A 20863-nucleotide genomic window follows, 5' to 3' on the forward strand; every position below is an offset into this window, starting at 1 on the left:
TGTGATATTGTGGAGTAGCAGTTTTCTGATATAAAATATTAAAATAGAAGCAAATTATAACAAACATTGATTATCCTATTTTGGCCGAATAGTATGTTTCTTAGTTGTTTAGGAAAAATGACTACAGACTGCGAGAATGTTAGCTTTAGGCAAGAAATAAAGAAAACTACAAAAGTTGAAAGAGTAGTTTTATTCAAAACAAGCCATATTCTAATTGTTCTCCGACAGAGAGGTTACTGACGAACTGGATGTTGTCCGCCACGTCGTTGCACAGTTGCGCAAGCCCAGTCAGCTGCTCATTCTCTTGAGGACTGAATGTGTAAACCAGCTGTAAATGGAACAAGAACTTGGTATAGGTACTTATACAACGAATATATGTACATACTAGTTTTTGCCCGCGGCTTCGCCCGCGTTTAAAAGAAAATAATATAACATACTAACATACATACCTAAAACTGAAAATTCGTACCTTCAACTTTGCTAAAGATCATCATTTGATCAAATGCATAGTTTACGATTCAATCCTTACTAATATCGATTAAAATAATCGATGTTTTAGGTCCAAACGATCGATTCTCCGATTAATCGATCTTAGATCGCCATCCCTAGTTCCCGTGGGATTTCCGGGATAAAAACTATCCTATGTCCTTTCTCGGGTCTCAGACTATCTTTGTATAAAATTTGATTAAAAGCGGTTCAGTGGTTTAGGCATGAAGAAGAGACAGCCAGACAGACAGACAGACAGAGTTACTTTCGGATTTATAATATTAGTATCTAAGGATTATGCGCTCTACTCAATTTATTAGAATTAGAGAGCAGGTATTTCTGAAGCTGTAGAGCACTATAAGTTAATAAATAATTATACTAAAATCTAGATTTCAGAATACCTACTTATGTAGTATACCTGTGTGGTATCATTTATATCTTCGACTTAAAAGTTGAAAAAACTTTTTCTTCAAATAAACGTAAATTATACGTAATATTTTTCATGCAATCAATATCTATATAATTAACACGACGATAAAATACAATTGTTTTTAAGGAAAACTAATCTGGCTTACCTACTTACGTTATAAATAAAATGTAAGGTACCTACCGAAAGAAATTCGTCGTAAGTCACCCAACCATCAGTATCAGTGTCAGCTTCATTAAACTTTTCCTTCCTCAATTCCATTGAAGTCTCGTCGCCTAGACTCTCCAAAACTGCGCAACTAAGCAATGTCAACAGAGTAAGTCCATTTATTTCAATTGTGAATAATGCTTTATTTTTTTTTGCGCCAAAATGCGACATTTTCATATCGTGTTGCATACTTATGTCGAACGGTAAGAGACTTTTCTAATTTCCAAGCTTTTTAATTATATAGAAATAGCAGACAAGCATGCGGTCCACCTGATGGTAAGTGGCTACTGCCGCCCATGCACATCTGTTATCAACCCCAGATAAGATTTAGATTATTTCGTAAGGCCGAGATCTCTCACCGAGAGATGCGCCGCTACTCCTGAAGATTAAACTGGAATGTCTCTGAAAATTATATCTCCTTTAGCAAACCTAAGATATATTCTAATTTTTAAACCTTGTTACATATTTAAGATTGAGTGTAGGTAAATGAAGGAGAGATAACGTTTATAAAATGAACTAACAAATCATCGAATCCGAGCATCCCATTAGACTGGTTGTCGAATAGCAGAAACAGGCTGTGGAGGTTCGCGATGGTCACCTCGTTCCAGCCTGGAAACTTTTCCACAACCTTCTGCATGCTCCAACGACGATCTTGCTCTTTCATTTCCTATTCAAACAAAAATAGTTAACTGTTTCATAAAACTAATTAAATCCTTGCGGTGTATTGTGTTGCAATCTTAGATGAGTTAAAAAAAAAAAAAACTTGAGTGTATTTTACTCATCTAAGGTTGCAATGAAAAATCTTAGCTAAGCAGAAGCATGTGACGTAGTATTATTATAGTAGAGCGTGAAACTGCTCTTATTAAGCAGAAATATAAGAGTTCAACCACATAATATGGTTCTACTTGTAAAATATCTGATAAAGGTCCTAAACATGATAGAAAACTACTTACCTAACCTATTACTAGAGTTTGACCACAAACGCGTTCAGCCGTTGAGAATTTTATTGTAGGTAGGTACCTAAGTTTACCTAACGCTTCATAATGATTTTTGACTCACCATATATTATATGCCAGAAATAAACAATACAGAAAGAAGTACCTAAATATAGTCACCGAAATTGAATAACATGTTTTACGGTAAACATTCCTGTTGTTATAAACCAAAGCAATAAGAAAAGGTAATGATGGATGTATGAGACAAGTAATATTTTAGCTACTCATAACGAGTAATTCTATCACCTACAAATACCTGATTATATTGTCGCTGTTCAGCCAACCTCTTGTAAAAGAGCTCCACTAACTTATCATAGTCCGTCATGGGTGCTTTCTGTTTTTCAGACACTTGTTTCATTGGCTCGCCTATAAAATATTATTTGCAAAAATAATAGCACATTTTTTTAACGTACCTACTTTAGTATATTATTTTGTGTTTTATATATTTTATGGAATAGTCTCGGTTTTTTGTCTTTATCATATTTGTATTATAATGTTTGTATCGTATGTCCAAAGGTTGCCTGTAAGAGATCGCTGCCTTAGCGATAAGGCTGCCTTTTGAATCTAATATATAAAATTCTCGTGTCACAGTTTTCGTTGCCATACTCCTCCGAAACGGCTTGACCGATTTTGATGAATTTTTTTGTGCTTATCCGGTATCTATGAGAATCGGCCAACATCTATTTTTCATCCCCCTAAGTGATAAGGGTTGTTTACCCTTAACATTTTTATTTATATGGCAACCCGACGTTTACCGGGTCAGCTAGTAACATTATATATTTGTTGTAGGCAAGTTCAGCGTCTAAGCAATGATACATAAAAACTAATTTTATCATTGGATGCATGTAGGTAGTACAAAGTTAAGTTTTTGTATTATATGTTAACATAGCTAAAACTAGAGAATCATTTAGTAATTGTATTTGAATGTATTTACATCATTTATGTGTTATGTACCTACTCGTACCTACATGGATTCGGCATAAACAACTATTATGTTCGTTAGGTAATTTAAAAGTCGAGGAATAAGTTTTAAATTTTACCGGTGGCTGTAAAATCTTCTTGCCTGTAAAAACATATTGGCTTTCTCTTCACTGGATATTCAAAGAATCTTCCTAAGCTGGAGTATAAAGAGCTCACGTGGTGCCCCATACCAAAGCTTTTTAATCACGTTAGCTTTTGACAGTGACATTTCTTAAAATGTTTTCAAAGCAGTTTTCTCACGTAAGTTTGGCTAACAATTCAATACTTATCTAATAATTTTAATTCTGGGAAATCATGACTATGTTTGTGTACTATACGTTGTATTTTGTATTTTAATAATTTTCATTTTAGATATTATGATCTAAAATTCTGATATTATCTTAGGTACATTGAGGTCATTTGTTTCAAATCGTAAGTTTATGTACAAATGTAACTGCATAGTAATTCTATTTTAAAACTAATGGGATTAAGGGATTCTAGGTCTGTAAATAAAACACCAATCTCTATCAATCACTTGATTAATTTTTAATACAAAATTCCATTAAAAATTTCAAAAATTCCATGACATATATAGCGTCATGCACAATTGATAAGATTATAGAATCAAGGTATGATTTACCGAAAGGATAAAATAATGTAAATGAAATATGGTAAGCAGTAAATTATTCTAAATTAAAATATAGGAACATTTTTAAAATTATTCAGTCTTTTTCCTTAATGACAGGAGTGTAACGTAAGATACATTTTATAAAAAGAAAAAGACTGTTGTCGACTGTCGTGCAACAAAAACATATTGAACTGAAGATTTACAGCTCGACGCTTGACGCGGAGCGAAGCAATGTGACTAAAAATTTGGACGCATAGTTAATGGGGAAAGAAGGTAAGTGTTCTGCTTAATCTAGTAGACAACAGACTTCTAAAGCGGTGATTATACCACCGCTTCCGTTTCAGTCTTATATTAATATTACAATTACAATCAATTATAATTAAACCGAACATGAGGTAGAGCGGTTATACAATTTGAACACAACTATATACGGCAACGAGCAAAAACCATTCATGATGATGAATAAATAAATATAAGATGAGAAAATGATTTTAAAATAAGGTATATAAAATAATAATTCAATATAAATAATATAATTATTATTTTAAATAATAATATAAATATTAGTATGTCGCAACTAAATTGATGTTATATTCTTTATGCTTCAAAATAATACAAAATATGAGATCGATAAAATAATTTGTATTTAAATAAATAATAATTTAATATAATAAAAAAATCATACTTGTGATGGGTTTATAAAATGGACAAAATACTGTAATGACGATGAATGAATTCAATAAATAATATATATGAAAAGAATACGTGAAAGATGGGATCTGCTCGTTTCCACATAAGTCGCCCCGCGGGGAGCTTCGGCCGACCGGACAAAAATACGCTCTAACCCCGAGGCTCGTGTACAAAAATACTACTTAACTTACATACATCGTGATACACTATCACTACTGCATTCGTCGCCCCTTCCAATACTACGTAATTACCAATATATTATATCATCCAGAAATCACTAAAACTCGTTAATAAATAGAAGCAAATTGTGACACTAATACACTACATCAAGCACACACTGAATGCAATTTTTGTGTGAATAATTAAAAAATCCTTAACCCTATTCCGACGCCCAAAGGGGAGACGAATGTAGACATTCAATACACTAAGACTAACACAACACAAGCGTCTATTTTAAACATTAAAATAGCACAAATAGAATGGCTCGATACAATTTCCTAAAATCTCAATTAATCGTATTAATATTATGCAGTTTCCGTGTTGCGTCTCACCGACGACACTCGACACGTAGGCCGGCCGACTACCGAACAACGGATCAGAATGTTTGATACAATAACGGATCGGAATTGTGTAGATCCTCATACTTTGAATTCTTGGATTTGATGACCAGTCTGAGCTATGTATCAATTGTCAAAATTCGTATCAAAAAATGATCCGCGTGGGTTACAAACGGCCAATCCTATATGTGAAATGTCGTTACAATTATCCAGTTTGAATTAATCCAAACATCAAAAAACTTGTACAAAATTACAATCACCTTCAAATATTTAGTACTCAATTTTATTGTACCTATCACAAAACCACTATTTTACTGCTAGCTCCTAGCAGCTTTCACATAACTCACATCTTTACCTCGCGATCAAGTTTCGCCATGACTTTGCGATTACATCAAAAAGAACATAAATGTACTGAGAGATTTGGTTTAACACTTTTATAAAGTGGTGGTCTTAGGTTGGTCACACATGAAACGATTTTGTCCGATTACCACAATTCAATCAGCATTTCAGTTCATTCAATTGAGCGTTCGTTGGCAATTAGGAAAGAATAGTACAAATCCAGCCGAATTGATTTATGGATATTATGTGTCTTGAACCCAGTGTTGTTCTGGCTGTTGCCACAAGGATTGTTGCCACAAGCTACAATAGCTTCGCCGTTTTTTGTTATATAGGTTTGGGCGATGGTTCATATTCATTCGTTAAACTTTATCTAACAACTGGATTGTGATAAAATAGATCTTATTCCAGACAGTTCATAATTGGATTATTGTTGTTGTTATTCCTTTCTTTAATAATTACATTGTTCGATATAGTACTTTGGACTTCCTCAGTTCTTTACATGTGACCAATCTAAGACTTTGGCGTATCGACAAAATTATTAAAAAAACGGAATAAAACTTAGAAAAATACATAATATCGAATAATATAGAACTAAATGCGGAGTTATTAAGTAATGAGATAGCCGCCTACAGTGGAGTTATTGACACGTTTATAGATACACAGTTTTCCGGGTATTCTGCTTGATGGAAAGACCATACGAACTTGTATAAATTGTTTCAATAAATATTGCAATTCAAAATGTAGGAATTTGTTTTAATCTCTTGCTCCTTCTTTATATATTTGTAAGCTAGAAATATGTACAAATACCCTTCATTTTGGCCATTATTTACTGAAACAATTTATAACTTATTTCTATATATAGTTCAGATAATAAATCATACAATCAGTGAAAAGTATATATCGTAAAATGTCACAGGTATACACATATAATTTGTAAAACAAAAAATATAGTAAAAACCTCATTCATTATTTCATGCAATTTAATTTCATATAATATCTGGTCTATATTTTACATAAAAAAATATTACCCCGCGCCGGAAACCAGCTACCTACAAACGCAACGTTACAAGGTTTAAGGTCCGCGACCAGTTAGCTATGTTAGAAATGGCTTTAAATTTCAATCAGAGAAATCAGAGAAAACCTGCCGTTACCTACTGTTATGAATACTATAATTATCTCATAATATTAATGCGTCACCCACACTGACATTAGGAAATCTTAATTAGATCGAGGACCTTACATCTGCTATCAGACTGGTAACATTCTAAGAGTGCACTAGTCAATACAATATTTGGGTTGAAATGATCGGAGTTTGCTATGCAAATCCACTTATCTGAATCACAAACGATCGTCTACTCATTTTTTTTTTAATTTTCATTAAATCTGAGATTCGTCGTCGCTATAAAAATACCTGTCGTAATTCACGTAAAAAAGATAGATACTTTTGAAAATTTTCAATAATAAAAAAATGCATTTCATGCAACACATCATTAAAAAAAATAACATAATACTTTTTAAAAATGGCACTGAACGAAAAGTAAGTAATGTTCATTTCATCACTTAGTACTGATATGAAATAAAAAAAATACACATTACTATTTCTAATTGACCGAAGACGCAAAACACTGCACACTGACTGAAGACAAGTCCGCACTGTTTCCGCCGCGCCCGCAATATTCTATCTACACACATCATTTGCACTAGTACTGTCGCCCATAAAACACTAATATATTATGATAAAAATTTTCACTATTAAATACGGGTACAAATATCATATTAGAACTCTCTATGCGGATTACATTTATTATAAATTTACATTATATTGCTTTAAATCGAAGATACTAAAATATAACGGTGATTATTATGGACTTCAAGGATTAATATTTGAAAAGTTACTTATGAATATTTACTTTGAGTATAATTTTTCGATGCAATAGTTATATTTGTCTAGGTGCATTGTTACTGAAACTACATATTTGCGCTTACAAAGTGTGCGGACGAGGCTGAAAACTACATAATACAGCGCCTAAGCGAGTTACTGTACTCATACATACTTCAAACAACAATTTTCGCTTTCACGCCACAGTTGCTTAAACATTACCTCAGACTATTATTTTAATCAGTTCCATTGATTACATCTAATTTAAATCCACTCTCGCAGAAAATTTTTGTTTGAAGTGGTTAGTGTTTACACTATAGAACACCACTTACACATGTTAGTAAACGAAATATTATCTTCTTAGAGTCTTAATCTATTCTAACCCTAAGTACAAACGTGAAAAATATTACACTAGACGTACGTTAAATTACAGAGCAATTTTAAATTATTACAATATGGAGAAATTCTGGTTAAATACTTGAATATCACTGTAACGATTAATGGAATTTATAGATTTCTACGATATTTTTTTTATTATTTTTAAACGATTATTTAAGTGGGTCTCTATTCTTTAGTAAATTAGTAGTAGTAAGATTACGCGGGGATAGAGACCTACTGCTGCATACATTAACTTTTACAGAACAAGAATTTGTTTGAAACAACGATAAAATATTGGATATTAGTAATAATATATTTGCATTAAGCATCTGAAAGCTCTGCGTTACGATGATTATTGCTCCGTGTATGAGCTCTGGCCGAACCAAGCCGAGATACCTATATTCAATTACGCTAAACTAGGGAACTGACATTACACAAGATAACCTAGAGATCATAACTATTTAATAAGCAAAGTTATTTCCAACGCGAGTGTACCACGAAATTTAACTAGCTACTAAGGCCCGACGCAAACACGAGAACAACAAACATGATCAGATCCACAGAACAGTCGCCATTTTGTATAAAACGGGCATGTGAACATCGGCGGCGGGAACAAATGGCCGCGCTACCAGTTCCCGCCACTTACCGATTATTGCGAACTCAATGCGTGCGACATTAGAACAGTAATTCATTTGCTGCTTTGTAATCATGATAACCTATACATACTTTTTTTTTCCCCCCGACTGTTTTGTGGTCTTGAAGTGGTTCGCATTGTGTCAGAGTTGAGCCTAAAGGGCTGTTCAAACCAACGCGACGTAGTGCTTACGACGCGGCAACGGCAGTCTCGTTCCCCTTAAGAGTAAGCGAGACATAGCCATCCAATATTAGTGTCACACAAAATCTGCGTTGGTTCGAATAGACCGTATCATTCGAATCGATCGATTCGGAAACGTCACTACAATCTATATTTAAATTATGAACACATACTTAACTGAACACAGTGTTTAAGGCTGAGAATGTACATCCGATTTTTTTCTTTTCAACAGTAATTTTGTTAGCGGCAACTGGGTCGATATTCGTCTACTGGCAGTGGACTTGATTTTTTTGCTCTTTTAAAAGAAAAAAAAATGAATATATACTTTCAGCCTATATATAAGTAGTGTCATCCATGAAATATACATAACATTTTTGAGTACGTACACATTTGTATAGATTTAGAGCAAAAAATAAATAATCTAGCGCTATTGCCTCTATTTGCAAATTATAAATTGCGATATATATAATTATATATGCGTTACAAAAAACAAGCTATTTACTATAAGAGGATCTTTTAGACCCCAAGTTTGAATATTTCATAGATGGCCATTACGTCATTATAATAATTTTAAATATGTTAAACTATGCCTAAGGTATATTACCTAAGGTGTGCAGAGAAATCTATGAACGAAGGGGAAACACTTGAATGATTTTGCGTTCTTCAATTTACAGATTTATGAGTCGAAATTTTCTGTGAATATTTTCATTGAATTTCTTTTCCTTTATTTATAGATTTCCCAGGGAACAATTAGCTATAATATTTGAACTAACAGAAAGTTTTGACTGTACGCGACCACACTTATAAACTAATTTAAAATTAAATTGTAGAAGAATATCTATAGATTAACTATTCCAAACAACAGACGCATTATTACGTCTGAAATTAATTACAAAAGTAGTTTTCATATTACGTAATACCTAATTAGAAGGTAATATTTTTGGATTAAATAAAATTAAAATGCTACATTTGGGATTCCAATCAGTACTATGTTTAAGTCAAATTAGCAGTCGATTTTATATCAAATAACTATGGTTACAAAATAAAAGGGAGCTCTTTCACACAAAATAAAAATATCACGCGTCACATATGAGTTGCGACAAAAAAAAAATAGGGCATGCACTCAATCACCAATAAATTCATCGAAATTTAGGATACAATACCTATGTTTTGGTAGTCAAAATTGCATTAAATTAATCGCGTAAGTTGTACCGTTACGCCCGCCCGCCCTCGCGCCCGCCCGCGACGCCCACGCTTCTTTAAGACAGTCTTCTAAAGTCAGTCTTAAAGGTTTATTGCATTAATTTCTTATCTCATGCCTCATCCCTTCCCTCGCTTCAAGTCGCAAACAAAAGAGAAAGTCTAGAAATCGAGCAATACATAAAGCTAAGAACTAATATACTAAACGAGAAGCAGTATATAAATATACCAAAATCATTATGTAAAATAACTTATAAGAATACGTATTAACGTCTGCGATAATCAAATAATTAACCAAGTTAAAGAACGCAAAAGTAAGTAACATTTTGGAAAAATACTTTTCAAGTTAAATTTAAATTATCTCACATAAAAACATCTTTTAAATCACAATGTGATCCTCTATCATATAATAATCTGCGAGATTTATATTCTTTATATTTATGCAATGCGCAAGTCGCAAGATTCAACGTAACGATATCGTACGTAATCCATTAAGTAGCACTGTGAACGTGACTTTATAGTTAGTGTTAAATCTATATAGATCGATGAATATACATATGTTACAGAACTGGCGTTGTGAATGTGTTTAACGAACTGCAAACATTGTTTGGTCCTTAAAGACTAGTCTCATACAGAAATGAATTCAAAATATATTGGTAACGAGAGAGTCATAAAAAGAATTTAAAGAGAACACCATTCACTCCTGATGCTTTACAAACCACGAGCAAATTGCAATTCTCTGCACAAGCTATGCTCGATTCGAATTTTTCCAAACATTAATAATAAAATTGGCACATTAAAAAAATAATCACAACTTAAACAAAACAAAAATAAAATAAAACGGACCTTAGGCCCGCGTCATTATACCGTACTATTATTTTTCAGTACACCTTAATGTACTGTTTGCCATGGGAAGAGATGTCGCGAGCGGTGTCGGGTAGCGTCTCGAACAGTACAACTAGATATCCTTCGGGGGTCAGCGCCACGTCGCTGGGGCGGTCTTTATCGTCTAGTCCGGGGCTCTTGAGATCTACGGCCCACAGTATACGAAGCTCAGAAGTAAATACAAGCACACGGTGGTTCTTCGAGTCTGCTACAATAATCCTTCCATCGTCATCGGTCACGATTCCGGACGGGCGGTTCAGCTCGCCGATGCCGGATCCCTCGCGGCCGACGCAGTGCAATACTTTCGTAAGAGTAGGGTCCACCATCAATAATCGATGATTTTCGAAGTCCGACACGATGATGTTGCCGGAAATCGTAAAGCATACGCCTCTTGGTGTCGTGGGGCCTTTAAGCATCTTGGCTGGGTTAGCTCCCTCGAAAACGAACTTAGTCACGAACGATCCATCGCTGCTGAATAGCTGAATGCGATGATTGCGCGTGTCAGTCACGACGATGTTTCCTAGGGTGTTAACAGCCACGTCCCACGGATACTGAAACTGGCCACACTCCTTGCCGAAAGATCCAAACTTCAGTATGAAGTTTCCAGCTGATGTAAATATCTGAACTCGATGATTATCTTTATCGATAACTATAATACGTCCATACGTATCTGTCGTAATACCTGCTGGTAAGTCAAATTCACCGGGCCCAGTGCCCTTCGAACCGAACATGGTTCTGAACTCTCCGCGGCTGTTAAATAACTGTATGCGGTTGTTTCTCCTGTCCGCAACGATGATATTGCCCTCTCTGTCCACACACAGGCCCCAGGGTCTCGATACTTGTCCTTCGTCCTGGCCTTCTCGGCCGAATGAAAACATGGGAACTCCAGGAACTGGGCTCCGAGTCGGTCTTACCGTTACTGCCATCCAATATCCAGGAATAGCTTGTCCGACACCACGGGTGTTAGTCGGATCCAAGGTGATGCTTGAAATGCTCGATGTAATACTATGATCGTAGTAGCTTGTGGATCTTGAATGGCTGTTGCTGTAATCTGGCAAAGATCTAAGACTGCTCGTCAGAGACAAGGGATAATTTAAAGGTTGGTAGTTCTGGACTGATTGCAGAGACTGCAGCAGCGACTGACGCGACGATAGAGACACCGGCGAAGAACTCATAGTGTGCATGGCACTTACTGGAGCGGACTGGACATCGCACTGTCTTTTGATCTGATCGACTAGATCGTAATTTGGTGGAATAAACAAAATTCTGTCCTCAGAAATATGCATGTTCTTATACATGTTAGAGAAATAATCAACTTGAGCTCTTCCTTTTTGTTTTACAACGAACAAGTCGAGACCTTCGGAGTCCATGCTCCTTACCAAAGTTTCATTGGTATGTGCCAATCCGGCTAAGATTCCACGCAGGGTATTCATATGATCGGTCAGTTGACTCATTTTAGCTTGACGCATCTTCTCCACTTTATCTAATAGGTACTTTTCGCGATCTTCAATGGCCTGAGCATAACAACGCATAGCCTTTCTAATTTTTAAACTAGCCTCAGCTGTTTCTTTTTCATAAGCTTTAGTCATTGCGACAGCGCGATCAATAGCTGTTTTGATCGCTTTCGTTCCGGTTTTAGTGTCTTCAATCGCTCTGAATACATTAACGCGACACACGTCGAGCGCACCTTTTATTGGTGCGTAGCAGTGATCCTTATGAGCCCAAAGCGTACATTCGACGCAAATCACAGCGGCGCATTGTTCGCAGTAAAATCTTACTGGATCGCCGTGAAGTTCACAGTACATGTTCACTTCTTTTTCATTATTGACAGAGTTAGGTCTTACGCCTATCGGTGAGATCTGATGTATGGGTAACAAAGTATGCTCCCGTAATTGGCAATCGGAAGTAACTTTGTGGCAACACTCGTGGCAAAATAGATCATTGCATTCGAGGCAACGCATCGTAGGCGTACGTTCCTCGCACCGGAAGCAAGAGATAGAAACCGAGGAGGATGTCCCGGGGGACCCAGTTGAGTTTTCTTCCTTGGAGTGATTTGGATGATTGTTGTTAGTAAGAGCGTTGTACTCACGACCGACGGGTCCGATGGGATTCTGGATTGAGCTGCACGACGGGAGAGCCCAGATATCGTACGGAGACGACACTGTAGACGACGACGTCGTCGTAGCTGATTGCATGCCTGACGGCTTATTCATGCTCTCCAGGAGATTGCAGATGATATGAGACATTCCTAGCGGGTCCTCTTGCTCGTTGGAGACATGGTTGGACGTCGTGCTCGACGACGACGTGGCCGGCAGGCTCGCAGCTAACGACTGCGTCATGTTAGCGAAAGACGTCATTATGACGCACAGTTCAAGTCATTAGATCTGTAACAAATGAAATTTTGTGTTAGCACATTACTAAAGTTTGCATGGCAGAAGTAATTTCTAAAACTTGAACGTAAACAAAATCCATAAAATAGACCAATAGGTAAATATAAACTTTGATCAAACATTATTTGTTAAAAATATTTTATTAATAACAGAAAGCTTCGTAAATTATTGATGATATAATTATAATTAAATTTAACAAAAGTATATGGAACAATGCGGTCACATTGTTTGCAAAAAAATAATTTATCAGCAAGTATTTCGCAGCAAAATATGTTTTCAGAAAATCTGCATTTCTATTTATAACAGATACACTTTTTTCTGCAAATATATTATTGTATTGTTTGTATTGTTAGTTATATATTTATTTTAATTATATTTTGAATATTTTTTTTTCTAAATGATCTAATCATTTTTTATTATGTTTTAGTTACTCGTCTACATTTGAAAGTAAGTAATAACCGAACTAAATATAAAAATATGCAATAAAATATACCAACACATTCCTTTATAAATCAACAACAATAACTATGAACAATCCGCAATTTACGTAACATTACTTACATTAAAACACAAACAATCAAATAAAACTAAACATTTTGTTATCCGCCTAAACGATTTTATCACTGGCTTGCTCCGGGTAGTAACACACGTAACAATATAAACAATTGGAGGAACTACAAGTCGGGTGCCCCTGCCTCGTTCACGGGTGCACTGCCCCATCGGCCCGTTTTCATGTGGTGCAGTTTGCGAAAAAAATCTATCCCAAAAACTTTTGTGCGCTCCCTACCACTACCCCTTGTGATTGTAGGTAGTGATCGCAGAGCGAGATGGAGCGATACAAACGAAAGTGAGTGGGAGAAAGAAGCCCCTGCGTCGCATTCCAAAATTTTCCATAATTTAGATAAAGGAGGTTCGCTATGATTAGGGTTGGCGGTGACGATCTATTTTGTGTCGAGTACATTTTTAGCGTATGACATACATTTCATACAATTCTAATTTTAAATCTACAGCGTTGATAAGTATTTTATAATAAATATTGATTCTTTGTACAAAAGTCGTTCGAAGGGTATAAATGGGTAAAATTATACATTACGAACGTGACATTGGTTGACATTTCTAAGCCTGCTTCGAAAATACCACGTTGACTTTTTTGACCAGTATTTACATAAATTACGGCGCAAGTATAGGCATGTGGCATTCGCATGCACCGCGGCTTCGTGCATTGTCATTCAATAAAATATCGCAACTGCAATTTTATCGAGAAATTCCTAAACATCAGGCAACCCTAGCCGGGATGTTAGAATCAGTATTGAGTGGTATAATTTGGTAGTGTACGAGCGTTTGGGGGAGAGGGACGGATGATGGGGTTTGTAACGGGCGTGACGGAGAGACGTGACGTTTCTAGTTATCGAGATTCTGTATTTCGGGCTGCGTGGCGCGTTGGTAGCACATGTCGTTCGTGACCTTGCGCGGTAAGTGCGCGTGAGGCAGGTCCGGGACCCGGGCGGCCATCTTGCCGCGCCCCCGCCGGTCGTACCCAGCGTTCAGTTCAGGAGGGTGCCAAAAATCGATGCTTCCCTAGCTGCCCTTAGCTACATCCCAGAGGGCGATGCCACGGATAGAACCACCGCTAAGAGTTATTCATATATAAATAGATAGTCGCGTGCCAAGCTTTTTTGATAAAACTGACGACATCTACACGAATTTTCAAAAAAAAAATTGAAACAAATTGTAAATTAAAGCATAAATGACTACGAGATAAAATTAATGAATCGCAACTAAAAGATTTACCTCATAAATTTAAAAAAACATACAAAGAAATCTGCAAAGTCCTAAACAAAACATGGCATTGTTCATTTAATTTAAATATTTTCAATTCAATTAGTTGAAATTATGAAAACATTGTACAAGACAAAGAAACAGGATGCCAAAAATATTCATTCAAAACTTGGACATCTGCCAGGAACGGGGCTAGTGAAATTTAGAAAGTTCCCAAAATAAGTCACATTGTTCATTGACTATGAAATATTACCTGTTCCTTCACAAAGAACGGTACGATGCATCGAGCAGGTAGTAACTGCATTGTACATTATCGGCAAATAATCCTAAGACCCATTTTTTCTGCGCCACCAAGAAACAAAGGATTCGTCGACCCGATTCGATTCGCACCCTGCAACGCTAAGTTACGAGTCAGGATGCCACAAGACGGAAGATAATGCTTACTACGAAATTTGTTCCGATCATTACTGTTCGGAGTTTGAATGACTATAGTATCTCTATTGGAATTCCTTAGACGACCGCTGTTAGTAAACTAAAGAGTAGATGATCATTCAGGAATACGGCGAAAACGCAAAGATCTAAAGCGAATTGAAACAACAGTACGGAATGACGTAAGCCCCATTGAGTTATAGAATAAAAAGATAGAAAAAGAAATTCTTGATCAAAACAACAAAGGTATAATTTCATTTATCATCGATAGAACTGCTTATGTTGTTAACCTTCTCGCCGTGTTATGGACTTTATCAGTTATCGGGTCATAAATATTAAAAACAAACGGAATCTTTATGTAAGCAATGATATTCAAGATTATGTGGATACTGGAATACAATAAATAAATACCTGAAAATCATGTTGTACGAACCGCCATTGAATTGAAAAACATCTGCTCGGGCAATAATTGTACATATATGCGAAATTATTACCAAAACATGGTATGTGAAGTGTTTGTATGCGTGCATTACGTCTTCCGGCAGATCGATATTAATTATTTTCGTAATAATTTTAAGGTTTACGTTGGATCAATTTAAAGTTATTTTCAAAATAGAAAATCATTAAAAATCCAGTAACACAAAAAGTATTCATCCCTCTCCATAAATGAAACTTATAACCAAACTCTGTATTTAAGATTATATTTACTTATGATTTATAAATTCATATCAAAAAAATTATGTTCTAAATCGAAGTTTCTAACTCACGTTTTGTCAGCCACTAAGTCAGGTGGCCAACCAACCACTGCTCCTTGCGATACGCCTATCACGTTTGACCTGAAACCTTACGGTTACTAAGTCAATGAAACTTTTACACAACAAAAAGTAAAATTGCTTTTGTCTCCGAAATTTGGCTCTCAAAAACTTTACAGTTAACGCAGAAACTTCTTACAATGGATAAAAAAGGAAGCCAAGAAAAAATACGACGACCTTTCGAAAACAAATTTACATAAAAATAATACACTTGTTTTGAAATGCTCGTACATTTTTGAATAATGTAGATTTAGCAGGTAAAAAGCGGAGGCAAACATTGTATCCTTTTAATATTTTGAAGCTTTTCTTAAGGAATATTACACACTACATCTATTTCATTGAGTAGATGCTATACAGATTTCGGTACAATAATTTGGCTGGATAGTTTAAAAATGAAAAGGGCACTATCCTTGTAAACTCACCCTAAATCCTATTCTGTATCCCGGCTTAGCTTATTCCCTCCGCACATTTTCAAAAGTTCACACTTAGAATACGAGGAGAATAGTAAAATTCTCATGAATTCACCTGAACTGTTATTTTTAACTGAATTGAGGTATTGTTGGAATAAACGAGAGCAATATAAGTAAGTTCCGATTACTCGTATTGGTATTTATGTGAAAATAATTACGGCGGTATTTTGAGGGGACCGAGCGAGGTTCACTGCGCATGCGGAGTGAGCGCTAGGGCAAGACCCCTTGGTTTACTCGCTACAGATTACAATAACGGAGAGAGAAATTGAACAACGAAATGGACAGATATATATAGATATGTAGATGGAGAGCAAACTGATAGCAGCAGTTTGGAAGATTCCTTTTATTATTGCGAAGATACGGAGTTTCCAATTTTGTTTACAATATTCCAATTGTCTGTAATATTCCAATGTGATTTTTTGATGTCATTATTTTGAAATATAATAATTTGTAAGCAATTATAACTCAGTCGAGGTGACCGAGGTTCGAATCCTAGGCACATAATAATATCTCTGATATTTAAGTGCGGATTAGAAATTATTATTTGCTTTAAACGGCGAACGAAAACATCGTAAGGAAACCCGCATACTTGAAAGATCTTAAAGTTTCGAATTTAAGAAGTCTGCCAATTCGCACTTGGCCAGCGTAGTGGACTATAGCGTAATCCTTCTCATTCTGAAAGAAGACTTGTGCCCAACAGAGACAATAATGGATTTAAGATAATGATGACAACATTGCAACATTAAGAAGATTTGAAAATATTAAGAAACCTTTTAATAATCCCTTCTAAAATTTAATTACGGACTTGAGTTCACTTGACTCATGATAATGAAGTCATAAAAATATAAAGTTCGGTTATTAATATGTAGACGGTTAGAGCCGAATCGATCCACCCACTACATCGTTGCTACATAAAGAAAATGTAACCCTCCCTTCAAATCCCGAGGGATCAGGCTTCAATAAATCTCCTTTAAGTGTTTTGGCAACAATAAGTATTTATTCCTTTCCATGATTTTTTGTGACGAAAGGGCCAGTTCTAAGAATTTTACGACTACATTACGGCAACCAATGTCGATCTAATTAATGACTGTATTCTAAAGCGTCTTTTAGATCTTAGATGTTAGTATTATTAGCATATGTTAGTATTATTAGTATTAGTAGCATACCGATTTTTGGAATGTCATTTCACAGTACACAATACCATTGCAAATCTGAGGTTTTTTGTATATATTGTCGAAGTACAAAATGAACATCGTTGTCAATCTTATTGTAAGTATTAACTGCCGCCCATGGATATTTATAATCAACCCCAGGTACAGTTCCAAGTCCCTGAGGTCCCTGAGGTCGGCTACATGTGTTTCTACTTCTGAGGTCAAATTAGTTACGTCTATCTCACTAACAACTCCCTTCAAAACAGCAGCAGTGTTTAACACTGCTGTTATTAGGCAAAAATAGGAGTGGCGGTGATACCACCGGAGTCGAAACACGAGCTTCTAGAATTCGGACTTCTCCATAGCGCTTAGATAATTTAGCTCAAGACATTTTATACTTGTAATTATTAGTTACATATTTGGAATGACGTAAGTATCTGAGATTACTAGTACAAGGCTTCATAGCTAACCTAATCTTCTGGGGTAGTCGAATCATAATTGAAACTAACCAGTACAAAATTTCTTAAAATACAAGCCAAAATAACCTTTCAGAATGTATAAAGCAATAAAAAAAATACCATCTGTAGATTTATTGTTGTGATTGTCACTTATTAACAAATTCTAAATGCTAATTGACAAAAGCAAATGTCTTATTAACCTCTCTCTTCAAGTCATCACTGTTTTGTGGTGAAGCTTATGTTCATTACTAGAATAAGGAAGGTTATGGCAAAAGTTCACCACACTAGTGAAGTATAAGTAATAGTAATGTAGATAAATAATGTAGATGAAAGATTTCACATACATTTTTGAAAATTAGTAAATCAGGTTTCTTCATTAAAGAGATTAATAAAAATTAAGTTTTCCATGGAAAAATCCATGCCTTATTTTCACACTTAAACCTCAGGAATGGACATCAAAATGAATATCACTCCTTTCATATACAATTATAAGTATTGTCCAATGATTAATTAATTTGCCTGGATTGATAACATATGGGAATTCTCTACATGGTATAGAAAATAGCATGTTAAATTATGTGAATATTATCTCAGAATTTTCCATCTAGTCTAGACTAACTTATATTGTATGTACTGAGGGTACAATAGTGTTGCGTCATATTTTTTTAAGTAAAATTATTCTTATTACTTATAAATATATATTTGTTTTTTTTTTCTGTTAATGTGCAGTTGCTGACATACACATGAATAATTGTAGAGTTCATTAAACTCATCAACATAGTAATTAGCTTTTTTGATCTTTGACTGACTACAGAAGGTGATTTTGAATTGTACCTAGAATTTTTGTAAGTTTAAATAGTTCTCCCAAAAAAAAAATATATAATTTTTTTAAATTATTTATTGTGAAGAGTTATTTATCTAACAGTAGAGGCTTCACCAAATTAACTATACATTAATTTTTACCGATAAGTTCTTAGTATTACCAATGGTCGCCTATTTTTTTTACTACCTATACGGTTTACTAGTTAAGGCTGGGTAATATTCATTATCAATTCAAACATTTTTAATATTAGCCCATAATTCAAATTTGATACAAAGGTTTTCATGGTTTGGTCTTTTACAAATAAACAGCTGATAGCAATTTTGAAACTTTAAGCAAATCCTTCAAATGTATTTATACTCAAAAGACACATTAATATAATTTAATAGTAAGCCCACAAATAAAAAGACCAATATGAAAATTATTAGGTAAGTATTCTTAAGTCCCATGTATATTACAAGAATTATAGGTAGAAGACAGTGTCCTAGCTAGAGGAAGGCCTCATCGGGGACTGCCTACCAGCAACACAACTTCGAAGGATCTCATTTTACACATAATAATAGACTTGTAAATATCCTTTAAAATAGTTGGGAAAAAATATTTGATACATTTCTTTTAAAGTCTCAGGGGGTATATACTTATAAAAGCATGTCTAGTCAAGCATATTTATAGCCCTAGTTTCAACTGGTAGCAATAGAAGACAAGATGAACAGTGGAAAAATTGGTCTGATGCTGTTTTCATTGTCTTGTTTCATTCAATGAAACAATTTCCAGAAAATTATGTATATGCCTTATTTATTTGTAGACTTGTATGCAGGTACATACTACATACATAATCATTGCCTTACCACTGACAGATATCTGTGTAAGATTCTTAACTGGATAGATACCTGAATTATTCATATTGATATCTTTATTAGATCAATATGTCTTTGTGTAAAATCTACTGTGCATGGGCAATAATATTTTTTCATATTTAATTAAAAATAATGCTTATATTATTATAGTTTACCTAAAACCACATATACCATATCACTTACCACAGTCACACACACATGTGCATGTAAATAAATATATTGTTGTAAAAATAGTTGTCCCATCAATGTTTCAGTGGTCTAAGCATACTCAATACTACCAACTACCTTCAATTTTTTTAAGTAGCAAGATCAAATTGATAAGAGCATAAAAATATGTGGTGCAATACCAATAAATGGATTTTTTGGTCAAAAAGAATAACTGTTCTTCTTGAGTCATGAACAAACAGTATGTCTGGGACAGGACAATGTCATACCTTCACACATGTAATGAATTATTTCATGTTATATTTATATTTAAATTTTAACAGGATTAAGTCATGTTGTTTCAAGAAAAGAGAATAGTGATTGTATTGTTATTAAAGGCAGACTTTATATTACTGAGTATGTAACAATAAAACCTAATATATATTCTACAAGATAAGTGTAATTATATAGACTAGAACTTAAAATTAGGGTAGTTAGTTTAAATACAGCCAAATTATACGGCAAAATACGTAGGTAGGTAAAAATTAATGTATGCCTAACAATGGAAGAAAGTGATGTTTCTCAAGGATATTACCACTTTCCGAATCGATAACAAAGATTTTGCTGGGTCTTCCCGTATTGTCGTCATTACATTCAGATACTGAATAAGAGAGGCACTGATTCATAACTCCTTATAATTATCAAATAACTACTTATATACATACCGAAAATATACCGAAGTCCTTCCACGACCGATATCAGTATAAGCTACTACGCATCACAATGTGTTCGCTAAGCTTTAGTCCATTTAAAACGTAAATCATAAACGCCTCGGCGTTATAACTTTATTTAATGAAAATATGCCCGACAATGCAGGTAGATTGCACACAATTATATCTCCTAATGATGTTCAATTTTAGAGTCTCAGATGGACTTTTACAATTTTATTGCACTAGTTACAAATACTGCTCATCAGCACGATACTATTTATATTATTTCGCAATTAATGTATATTTATTTATTATCATCATAAAACACCACGAAAACAACAGCGGTGAATGAACGATCAATTGATTTAAAAATAAAGATTTTTCTCTATGTCACTTTG

General features: G+C 34.7%; 2 protein-coding genes across 2 annotated transcripts; both read right to left on the reverse strand.

Moving 5' to 3' along the window:
• Positions 1 to 171: 171 nt before the first annotated feature.
• LOC140752390 (uncharacterized) lies at positions 172 to 3296 on the reverse strand. The gene is made up of 5 exons (XM_073086662.1): positions 3156 to 3296; positions 2372 to 2481; positions 1642 to 1787; positions 1097 to 1211; positions 172 to 328 (listed from the first exon to the last, which is right to left on the reverse strand). Exons 1-5 carry the CDS (start codon positions 3262 to 3264, stop codon positions 194 to 196), a joined length of 615 nt encoding a protein of 204 aa, XP_072942763.1. The 5' UTR covers positions 3265 to 3296; the 3' UTR covers positions 172 to 193.
• Positions 3297 to 5601: 2305 nt separating this feature from the next.
• On the reverse strand, positions 5602 to 20814 carry wech (tripartite motif containing 71 protein wech). The gene is made up of 2 exons (XM_073086254.1): positions 20481 to 20814; positions 5602 to 12829 (listed from the first exon to the last, which is right to left on the reverse strand). The coding sequence occupies exon 2, from the start codon at positions 12800 to 12802 to the stop codon at positions 10442 to 10444; it is 2361 nt and encodes a 786-aa protein (XP_072942355.1). The 5' UTR covers positions 12803 to 12829; positions 20481 to 20814; the 3' UTR covers positions 5602 to 10441.
• Positions 20815 to 20863: the final 49 nt, after the last annotated feature.

The sequence above is a fragment of the Epargyreus clarus genome, unplaced genomic scaffold, assembly GCF_041222505.1.
Source record: "Epargyreus clarus isolate Ecla_fem2 unplaced genomic scaffold, WU_Ecla_fem_2.2 ptg000024l, whole genome shotgun sequence".
NCBI classification, from domain to species: domain Eukaryota; kingdom Metazoa; phylum Arthropoda; class Insecta; order Lepidoptera; family Hesperiidae; genus Epargyreus; species Epargyreus clarus.